Raw genomic sequence first — 11,466 nt, forward strand, 5'->3', positions numbered from 1 at the left:
AACCTGAGCTGGTGAAGATGTCCCTGCTCATGGCAGGGGTGGCACTGGGGAGGCTGGGAAGGTCCCTTCAACCCAACCTGTTCTATGATTCTACACAGTCCCATGTCCCCACACAGTCGAGGGGACACCACCCAGGTCCAGCCCCAGCTCTTTGGCTGCTCCAGCATCAGACCAGATCCAGGACATTGATCTCATCCTTCACCCCACCTCTCCCTCACACCATACCAGTCCTCCCCCTTCAAACACCCCTCAGCTCTCCTCCCAACCCTACACTTTTATTTTTCCAGCACCTGATGCTTAGTGGGGTCCCCTAGGCCATCCAGCCAGCAGCATTTCTCCCTTTCCACCCCAAGATCTCCCTCCAGACCTGTTGCAAACCCAGGACCTGCTTACTTGGCCAGAAAACAATTACTCAGCACACACACACACAAAGCATTAAAAAGTAGCGGAGCTAGAGAAAATGGGTCAAAAATTGAACCAGTTTCAACCCCAGTCAGCGATTCACATCCCAGGAATTCAGGGCTGCGCCCTCCCCAGCCGTGCCTGGGACACAAAGGATGTTCTCAGGAAGGGAATGACACAACGATCACACCCTCTGCCTGAGCTCACACTTTACTTCACAACGAGCCTTGTGGGCAGGAAAAAAAGCCCGAGATGGGATTTGCTTATAACCAAAGTCTTGCAAAATCCACCTTGTTTTGGATATGCTTAAAGTGTTTCCCATTTTGACAGCTGGGATGAGATAAAGAGGGAGAATTTACTGCCTGGTGTCTCCACCAGCACTACCAGGGGGAAGGAACGTCCCAGCCAAAATAATAACCCAAAATGCTGGCAGGGATACACAGCCTCACAGCCCAAAATCAGGATTGCAAGCCAGGAACACCCATTTTCCAAATCCAGCTCCGAACTCCTCATCGCCTCTGGATCACAAAAGAACCATATGGACCGAGCCTGGACCAAAATATCTGGTCCTACAACAGGGAAACATGGGCATGGACTATTCCTGAAAACTTTGGGGAGGGAGGGCAGCAAGTTGCATGGCAGGCAGGACAAGTGGGAGGGAAACGGGCTGAGTAAAGTGTTCTCAGATTGCAGCTTCCAGAGTAATAGTCCTGTAATAGGAGAAGCCCTGATTATTGCTGTTACAAATAGGTACACACACAAGAAAGCACTCAAATAGGTGGTGGAGGAGGATTAATTACAATACAAACGAGAAGCCATAATGACAAAGGAGAGGTCACGCACTGAGTCACTGCCTGAGCTGACACTCAGAGGATGTTCAGATCCTGGCTGGATAGGGCGGGGAGCACGAACCCCGTTAGTACGAATCCCCAAAGACCTTCCAGGAGCAAAATAATAATAATACTAAAATAAAAGCAGGAGTGTAAGTTGTGTGGTTCAACCAGAGCAGAAAGATTGAGGTCAGCAGATGCTGAGCAACCTACCTGCGATGGTGTAGAGTCCAGTGACCACCAGCATGAGGACAGTTGAGAGGTAAAGGTTCCAGCCCAGGCAGACTTGCACGAAGAGGGCCCCTGAGTACAGGTCCGTCTGTGCGTAGGACAAGAGATGAGGGCTGGGACAAGTGACATCTACCTGGTGAGACAGCACTCAAGGGCTGTGCAAGGGCAGCACAGCAGGGAAACGGTCAACGCTACCTCCTTGCTGCCCCAGTACTCCCAGTTCCCCCAACTGGTGGCCATGCCCTGATCTCCAGGTGGCATCTCACCATGCTTCCTGCAGAGCCCTGGAGATGGGGCACCTGGTACCACCCAAGGGGCTGCGCTCCCCCAGGACACCAGCACCCTTGGGTGCTTCCCAGAGGCAGCCCAAGCCACCTCTCCCAGCCCAGCATCCCCATGCTGTTCCTGCACCCCATGGGGCCAGAACTGGGGGGTGGTCATAGCTGATATTTCATGTTCTGCTTGGCAGGATTCGCTCTCCCAGCACCCCTACTGCTGGCAAGGGAGCTGCCAAGGACCAGCTCAACAGTCTGGGTTATCAGATGGGTCAGGAGGGAGGCAATGAGCCTAAAAATGTTGCTGAGGGCTTGCGGGGCATCTCCCCCCAGGTGCAGGAACTTCTCAAGCTGTTTGGTGGCACCTGCAATGGCTTTAGCACTGGATGGGACAGCTCTGTGCTACATCGCTTGAGCCCGTTGCTGCTGCTCAGGTGGGTGCTGGTGGGACAGGGCAAGGGGCTGCAGCAGCTCTTCAACCTCTGCAGCCACCCCAGGGTCAGGAGCACACATGGGCAGCCCCAGCATGGAGAACAAGACCTCCAGGTCCGCCATTCCTGAGCACTGCCCCAAAAAGCCAGGTCTTTGCTGAGCATCTCTGGGAAAAGATCTCCTCCTGGTTTTGCACAGATGGGGAAACAGAGGCACAAGCAAGTGGCACAATTTGCTTTTGGCCCCAAGAGAGAAGCAGCATCCCAGGGGTCCTGCACCCCAGCATGGACCAGCACAAATGTATCCTCCAACATGTCCCCTGACCTTTGCAGTCCCCATTGCAAAGGCCCTGGAAGAGGTCTAGGTTTTCTGCTTGGACACAGGACAAGCTGACCCCATGTCCAACCCATTGCCTCCACCAGCCCCAACACCTCTAGTGCGTGAGTCACATCCCAAAGGGACATTGGGATCGTGCCTCTGCCCAGAGGAGCGTGCACAGGCCTGTGGCTCAGCTGCCAAACTCCCTTGAGATAACCGACACCGCAAAAGTGACCATCGTTTCCCACCCATGAGAGGGCTGGACGCACGTGGGGTGGTCTGGTCACAGTCTTGTGGGAACAAGACATCAAGTAGAGACTCAGAGGGAGCTGGGGCAGCTCCTCCAACAAAAGCAGTGATGCTGCGGGAGGAAAGGACTCGTGTCACCACCATGTCACCATCAACTCTCCACCCTCAGCCAAGATCTAGCCATCCCCAGTGCTGGGCTGGGAGATCTTCACAAAAACCCTTGTTTGGAGAAGGAAACGAGGCCAGAAGGGGCAGGAAGAGGCAAGATGAGCCGACTCCACGCCCTCGCCCGCAGCTGTGACGGCTTCCAGCAGCCAAGACTTCGGCTCCGATTTGACGTCTTTCTTCACACGCCTCCCAGAAACCCTCCCCCAAACAGCAGGGCTTTCTTGCCCGGTCATGCGGGAGCAGTCACCTGGGATTAGTAACATGGAGCATCGGTGTTATTTCCCATGTCGTGCCTCCTCCCCCAGCTCTGCCCTTCCTCCTCCTCCCAGCGCTGCTCCAGCAAGCCCAGGAGCTGAGGACCATCAGATAATGGAGAGGGGCCACGCAGGATCACGCAATGGGAAAAACAAGGCATGCACCACCTAACGTGGCTCCATCAGCCATGGAACCCAGGAGGTGAACACACAGCCAGCTTCAGCACAATGTGAAAGCCCATTTCCTGAAAGATGAGCCCACGCCATTAGGCATGACATTGGTTAAATCACAAATAAAACTGACCAGATGAGCACTTACACCATGATCTTGAGGATCCTAATTCAGGCACTGTTCCACGACATCTGGACCAGGTTTTACACCACAGTCATGTCTGGCATTCCCAAGGGAGGCACCACATGTCCTCAGCTGCACTTGGGCTTGGCCATGTCTCTGGGACAGCCCTTACCGGCACCCAGAAGCGATTCAGCTCTGGAATGCCCTGCTGAAGAGGAACCAACTCATGGGCAGCCATGCCAAAACCTCTACCACCAGCTCCTCTGACAGCTTTGTACCACAATGCAACCCAACCACAGCCTGACACCACAGAGACCACCAAGCAACCCTACAAGAGGACACCTAAGCCATTCGTGCAGCACAAGCTTCAGCTACAAGGCAGAAAAGCCCCAACCAAGGGTCTTCTGCCATCTCCTCCCAACACAACCCAAAGTGGGAACCCAAAAATATCTTGAGCCTCCCTAGCACAGTACCAACCAAGCATCCTTGGTGTCTTCTGAAGCTTCTATTGTCCCTTGGAGGGATCTATCACTTGTCATCTCAGCACCAGCCAGAAAGTCACATTCCCCCATGACCACCTGCTTCTCCAGCAACCCTTCCCCAGAGTCCAGCTACAAAGACTCAGCCCCGGACAAGATATTTCATAATCACTTCTCCTGGCTTTCTCAATGCTTAATCATTTTTTGCAGTCGCCTGCAAATGAGTCTAAGCCTTTGCTATGAGGAAGCAGAGGTATCTCCACCTCCCTTCCTGGTAATTCTGCTAGGGTGGGAAAAAAATAAAAGCGCATGTGACTGAGTTGTTAATAAGACATCTCAAATACAAAAACAAGCTAATTAAAGCCAGGCATGACCTATTCACAAAACAAGTCCTTTCAACTGCAAAAGGCGAGGAGAAGCCTTTGAAGTCAAGCCTCATAATCCAGTGAGATCCCTGCCTTCACCGGTGACCTCACTTGGAAACTTGTTCTTACCCAACATGGTTAATGCCTTCCCAATGAAAGCTGGCTTTAGAGACAGCTTGGATTTAACAATAGGTGAAGCCAAAGCATCGGTAGAACGAGTTGTCCAGGGTGCAGAAGTCTCCAGGGGCTCTTTGCCAAGGCCAAGATGCCTGTGAAACTCCTCACGTGTTCCTGGCCAGAGGCACGGCAGCTCTCAGCAGGACCTTGGGCTGCCATGAACCACGGAAGGTTGGGGTCCACCAAAGGGTAAATTCAAGAGAGGAGGGACCTGCCCCAAAAGAAAAGCCAAGGCAGCAGCGCTGATGCTGTGTCTCAGCTCTGCAGAACATGAAGATCCATCCGTAAACTCAACATCTGCAGGCAGGGGAGGTAGGAAAAGCCCAGCTGACCCTGGACTTTGAGGCATCCCCCAGAGAGGACCAAAGGAACCCCGCCAGGAGACAGCACTGCCTAATTGCTCCGGGTTTTGCATTCTCCTCCCACGCTCCCTGCTGCGGTCACCACTGGGGACAGGACACTGGACCAGTTTGGCAACGCCTCGTGTGTCTGCATTCACCCCAGCCCACTGCTGGAAACAACCATTGTTTGTGAGATTTACCATGAATGGAGCCAGATGCCACAATAATCCCCTTATTAGGCTGATTCCTCTTCTGTTGCATCCTGTGTGACTCAGAGACCAGAGAAAACTCAGTAGACCAAAGAAACTACAGCCCTGGCTGAGAAAAGGCGCAGGAAGAGGCACTTGGGAGCGTCCACCAAACACGAGGTTGTGCTGAGAAGGGCCAGGAGAAGCGCAGAGGTTCCCCTTGGGGCAGGCACTGCGTAGAGGTTGTCTGCAAGTTCATCTGGTGTTAAGCAAGGGGTGACACCACAACAGTCTCCCAAGCTAAAAATAAACTTGTAGGACCATCTCTTCCTTCTGGGCAAAGCTTGCAGAGAGACTGGAATCCAAATGGACCAAGCACATCCCCATGGAATGGTAGGGCACCGCTTCATAAGAGAAAAGGGAACATCTGTGATAGTCTGGAAAGAAACTCAAAGACAACCAGCCCTCAACCAGTGATTTCTTTCTTTAAGTTCAGAGCAGCAAGAACAAACTACCCCACCAGGAATCTCATCCCAGCTTCCAGCCTTTCCTGTCAAACGCCAGTAGGGATTCACACAGATCCTGGGGACCGACACCACAGACACTGATGCTCCAGCATCTCCCTCGAGCTCCTCCTGGGGCTTCATCAGGAGCAGGGAGAGATGTCTCCTGAGCAGTACACAAGAGGGGAGTAAGCGACAACCATTTACCAGATGTTAGGACAACTGGGGAATAATCAAAGTGTCATTGCCCAAACTTGCAAACCGAATTGTGCACAGCCAGGGCTGTTTGCAGCCACTCCATCCTCCGCATCCCGCAGGGGGACACCCAGGGGAACCCCCTGCGGCTCAGCCCAGGGCCTGGGGCTGCAAAACCACCAGGGATGAGGCAGAAATGCTGCACAGGGAGTGACGCTGCATCCAGCCAAGCTGGTGTTTGCAGAGCACAGAGCTGGTGAGCACAGAGGCAGACACCGAGTGTCTTGCCATGGGGAAACACTCCAGCATTGGCCCTTCTGCCCTGCAGACAGCCTCTTCTTGCAGACAGGCACATGCAAAAGCACATTTCTTTTAGCCCGTGAAATGCAGAAGCCCCAGCAGCCGCCAGGTCAGATGGTGGTGCAGGGTTGCTCCTTGGGGAGGTTTTCTCCTCCAGACCATTTCTGAGCTGTTTGCTCTTGATCTCTGCCTCGCTGTCTCCAATCCCCCAGGGCTGTCTGTGCCCGGCTCTCTCCTGTTTGCCCTGGGCCTGGTGTCACAGGCTCTTTAGCTGTTTTACCTCAAATAAACCCTTCCCAGAGTTACTGATCAGGCAGCAGGAGCAGGGGTTGCACACAGGGAACTGCAAATGAGGCTAAAATAGGGAAAAACATCCCTGATGGCATCTCCTCACCAATTCCCACCTCCTGTCCTGCTCCCTCCTGGAGCATCCCTGCAGCAGCTGCTCTTCCCTGGCTTGGCTACACAAAGTTTGAGCCCCAAAATATTTTCCTTGCTAGAAATCAGTGACAGAATTGTCACAGAGTTGAGTAGGAGCTACTTACTGAGATTTTGGTGAAGATGGAGAGCAGGAGCGACAAGGCAGAGAGGTACATGCGGATCCTCTCCCCTCCAAACCTTCGCTGGAGATACTCGGGCATCGTGACAATCTGTCAGAGTGAGACGAGAGTGACAGCGGCCCTGGCCAGGGCCCCGCCGGGGATGGTCCCAGGAAAGGCAAAGGGACAGCTGAACTCATTTTAAATTGGATATTAGGAACAATTTCTCCCCCAAAGGGCTGTGGGGCATTGGAACAGGCTGCCCAGGGCAGTGCTGGAGTCACCATCCCTGGAGGGTTGAACAGACAGACATGAGGTTCTCAGGGACATGAGGCAGTGCCAGGGGTGGATTAATGGTTGAACTCAATGATCTTGAGGGTCTCTTCCAACCCAAATGATTCTGTGATTCCCAGAGCAGGACTCAGGAGTCTTGAGGATAGCGGTGACAGCCCTGTGGGGAGCAGGGAACCTGGCCAGGGCCGTACTCAGCTGGACGTACCCCAGATGAGATGTAGACCGGCACGAACACCCAGGCCAGCGCCAGGAGAGCGTAGGTCGCCTGTTGGGAGGGAGAGCCAGAAAAAACCCCAATCCTGCTGCAGCTTGACACCGAGTGCACTGCCAGACACCATCCACCGCTCCTGACCAGCCCAGGTTCACCTTCAAGTGCACATTTACAGCCCCAAGTGACTTCAGATGACACATGTTGGGGCATGAGGCCATGGTGGAGACCCCCCCATCCCACCAGTAGGAGCCCATTCGCCTCAGCCCTTCAGCTCCTGACCAGATGTTTCCCACTAATTCCTTGAGCACGGAGCAAGCTAAATGCCATATTTTTGCTGCAGAACCCAAGGACTTTGGATACAATGTGTAGGGAAGCAGGGAACAGGTGACCCATTCAGCCATGTCCCCATCAGGGTCATGCAGGGGCTGGACTGGGAAGCTCTGCGCTGAAATGTCCTTTTTTTCTGAGTGCATGGACCTGAGCTGACTCCAAACTCAGTCTACGTGCACTAGACACAAGCTGGAGAAGCTGAGTTAGCAGAGCTGTGTTAATTACCCCCTGCACAACTCCTCCCAAGCCTTTTCAAAGCTGCCGTGAGATGGGCCATCTGCTGCGACACAGCTCAAGAAATTAATTTGCTTAATCACACAGCACGTTCCTTACATTCCACTCGAAGCCGGTGACAGCGATTCCCCCGGCAGCGCCGGTCCCGGCCAGCCCGATGAAGAGCCCCGAGCCTTCACTGCTGGCGAAGAGGGAGGCGCCGATCTGCGGAGGAGCAGAGGAAATGCTGCCGGTGCTCGCAGGGGGATGCTTGGCCACCGGCTCCCCGCGGCTCGGCACGGCTGTCGTGCCAGCTGGACCAGCTTTGGTGCTTCCCCAGCCAGCAGCGCAGCCCCGAAGGGATAACTCAATAAAAAGAGGTGGCAAAAATAACATCTGAAAGGGAGCAGCAGAGCACAGACCTCCCTGCCAATTCTGCTTTTAAAGTGTGGCCGAAGACACACCATGTGTGTGAGGGAGAGGTACGTATTTTGCAAGAAAAACCCTTAACAGGCTCCAATCCAGGTTGCCATGAGACCCAGCAACCAGTGCTCTGGTGCATTCAGCTCATCTGGACATCCTTGGTGGGTTTTGGATGGACTTTCTTGTCTTTGGGAGGATGAGGAGAAGCCACACACGTTGCTGCATTTGCCAGGGTGGCCACACGCCCTGCCCAGAGGTGGCCCTGTGCAAGGAGCCAGTGCCAGACATGGGAAGGACCTGCGACCAGCTTGTCAAGATGATACAAAAAGGAGGGAAAAAAGCAACTTGGGGCACCCATGTCTTGTTGGAGCCACCAGGACCACAGGGGGCTGGTGGTGACAAATGTGTGACTCCAAGAACTCTCCTTCAAGTTCAGAGCAGCCTCCAACAGGACCCAACAAGCCGGGTGGGCTCCAGCACCCTTAGGGCAACGAAAAGGGAAACGCAGCTTGGAAAAGACTGATCCTGGCAGGAGGAGGCGCGCAGGGAGGGGGAAAGCAGGGACGCAGAAGAGGGAATGGTGTTGGATGTCCCTGTGCCGCCCAAGGTGTCCCAAGAGGGACAGATGTCTCTACTTACTGGCCACCATGCCATGTCTCTGCCAGCAAGGAAATAGCCACTGACGGTGTTCCTGTTCACCCTGCATGAAGACTGGGAGGAGAAAAGATCAGCATGGAGCACCCTTTACCTTCAGACCCAGACAAGACACCGAGAACCCAGGAACCGAGTCTCCCAGACAAGAAGCCAGGAGACAGGAGACTCTGGATAATTAATGGGAGCTCTGCAACTCCAGCTTAATTACACGAAAGGGTGGCAGCACCCCGAGTACCTGGTGCCATGAATAGCACAAGGAGGCTCGAGAAGGGGAGGATGCGCCCAACCGACCTCCATCCCACAGACAGGTTGGCTACTAAAGCCCAGCTTTGGCTAGGAGATTTCTGCAAGGCAGAGTAAATGACTTTGGAGATCCTTTGTCTGGAACTGCAGGTTCTGTTAGAGGCATTTGTCTCAACACCCTTTAATAGACAAGATTTGCTTACACCCGAGGCCAGGGGAGAGGTTTGTGCCGGGGTTAATTCCACCTGTTTTTCAGGCTACTGGAGTCTTTCCATGGGGGCTTGGGGGTGGAGGGTTTGTAAAACAGAACAGCCAATAAAGCACAACACACAAAATACATAACAAATGCAAACTAAGTAACAGAGGGTTTCAAAAGGCAGAAAAGTCAGCTCTGAAAATAAACCTATTCAAAAAAGAAGGCAGAAAGGGAACAAGAGAAAATCCTCTTACCCATATTCCCACCGCAATGTTCAAGGAAAAATAAACCACCACAACAAGAAGGTCAGCAATGCTGAACTGCTGCGCGGGGGCGAAGGCTCCAGCAGTGGAATTGCGCTCCATCCTTCCTCTGCCTCCTTCCTCACCCTCAGCCTCATGCGGTCACCGAATCAGTAACTCGTTAGCAGTCGAGGGCATTTATCATTAAACAACAGGGCGGCAGGAGCTCCCCGTAGGCAGCACCACCTGATTTTGGTGTCTCACAAACTAGCAGCTCCTTAATACCCACTTCTCTGGGGGTTTCTTCTGCATTGATTTGGAAGAAGCTGCGGCTCCAGTCCAAGCTGCTCGGGGTTTTAGACGATTCCTGGGACACAGACCCAGGGCATGGGCTCCCAGCGCCTCTTGCAGCGGTGCCTTAACTCCAGATATTGCTGGATGAGAAACAACCAAGAGTTTTGTCTTCTACAAGCTGTAAAACCCAACTATTTTTCTTGCAGAATCAAAGCCTGGAAAGAATTTGCACGATCTTCTGCCTAGTTAATTACTGTAGAAGTTGCTGAGTAAAGCAGAGATTTTAAGTGTTTATTACATTTGAAGGATCCCAGAGAAACACCTCTAAGAATCACTGGCATTTCTGGTGATCTGATGATTTTTGCTTCTGGTAAAAGCACATGGCATTTTGGTAGCTCTGCTGTTATGTGGTGTAATGGAAGGAGAAGGAAAAATGCCCAAGTGAAGCCACACATGCTTCGCTCCCTTTTAACCACTATGAAAAGCCAAAGCACCAGCAGCTCAGTCTCACAACCGCAACTTATTCCCAAATTCTTGAATCCAAATCAATACAATAATTGCACTGCATGAAATTCAGCAAAGTTGGGGATTTTCTACATGCTAAAGCGATGACCAAACACAGGAGTTGGGTGAACATCCGAGGTGGAGCCTCAGCACCCAGTGAGGACAGAGCAGCAGAAACACTCACAGAAGAGCTGAAGCAATTCCTCCAAAGGTCAACACGGAACAAGCAGCAGGAAAACAACCTTTAAATTTAATGTTTTGGGGCATTTAGCAATTCTGCAGTTTGCTGCTCTGGATGCTTGGCTGGCTCTTTGACAAGTGGCAGCACATTTTCTAACCATGTATTACAAGGTGTCACTAATATAATAAATACACCACAACTAGCATGCCCATCACGGAGACAGGTCAGCGTGTTTCTCTTTGAAACAGCCGCTGACGTGCCCAGGAGCAGGTCCGCACACTTGCGAGAGGAACTGCAGTTCTTCCTCACTGCTCCGCTGGAATTTAACCTGCATTAACACATTCCAAGGACACAGAAGTGTTAATATGTCAGCTCGGTCTGTCTATTAACATCACTGAACTGTTTAATAACCTACTGCTATGGAAGTATCCAACAGAATAATCTTATGAAAGATAAGCTCACAACCCTTAAATGCTCATTAATTCCACCAGTTTTCTCTACAACAGATCAAGAAATGCTAAGTCCCCAAGACTGAAGCTCAGAGGGTGGCAGCGAACAGGCCGTTCCACCCACACTGACCCAAGGATGGCTGGGAAAACAAACCTGAATGAGCTCTGCTGTGTTTTTTAGCTCATCCATACATCCAGGCCAGGCCACAAACCTCAAAAAAAACATTTACCTGTGATGAGCTGATTCAGATTTTACAGCTGGAACCTCTGCCTTCCAGAATCTTCCCAAGTCCCTGTTGTTTCGTGACATCCAGCCCCCGATTTGGCTCCCTCCACGTTCCCTGAAGTGAAGCAGAGCACTGGACATGTGCTGGAATCGTCAAATTATAACTGATGCACAAACTTTTCTGACAGCACCTGCAACTGGCCAGGGAAAGGTTCTGTTTTGCTTTTTACAAGACTGCTCAGCAGTAGACAGAGAAATAAGTACCAATATTAGGGAAAAGCGGTCTCTGCTCCTCATCTGCAGGGGTTTCACTATAACAACAAGCAAAACGCACATTATTCTCCTCACTGCCAAGAAGCCAGAATTCTGTTCCTATTCCAAAGTAACACATTAGCATAAAATATCAATTCTTGATTTCTTTCAGTAACATTAATACCTGCGGATCATTTTTAAGGGAACACTTTA

At 52.1% G+C, this 11,466-nt stretch overlaps 1 protein-coding gene across 1 annotated transcript in view; it reads right to left on the reverse strand.

The window, feature by feature from the left end:
• Positions 1-11,135, reverse strand: part of SLC5A10 (solute carrier family 5 member 10) — a 40,241-nt gene extending 29,106 nt beyond the window's left edge. The window contains exons 1-7 of the mRNA XM_071815268.1: positions 11,006-11,135; positions 9,360-9,781; positions 8,652-8,723; positions 7,710-7,814; positions 7,041-7,100; positions 6,548-6,652; positions 1,446-1,551 (exon numbers count right to left, since the gene is read on the reverse strand). Coding sequence (XP_071671369.1) covers positions 1,446-1,551; positions 6,548-6,652; positions 7,041-7,100; positions 7,710-7,814; positions 8,652-8,723; positions 9,360-9,470 — 559 coding nt within the window. The 5' untranslated portion in view covers positions 9,471-9,781; positions 11,006-11,135. The remainder of the gene's footprint in view (positions 1-1,445; positions 1,552-6,547; positions 6,653-7,040; positions 7,101-7,709; positions 7,815-8,651; positions 8,724-9,359; positions 9,782-11,005) is intronic.
• Between the last annotated feature and the right edge of the window lie 331 nt (positions 11,136-11,466).

The sequence above is a fragment of the Patagioenas fasciata genome, chromosome 15 (genome assembly GCF_037038585.1).
Source record: "Patagioenas fasciata isolate bPatFas1 chromosome 15, bPatFas1.hap1, whole genome shotgun sequence".
NCBI lineage: Eukaryota > Metazoa > Chordata > Aves > Columbiformes > Columbidae > Patagioenas > Patagioenas fasciata.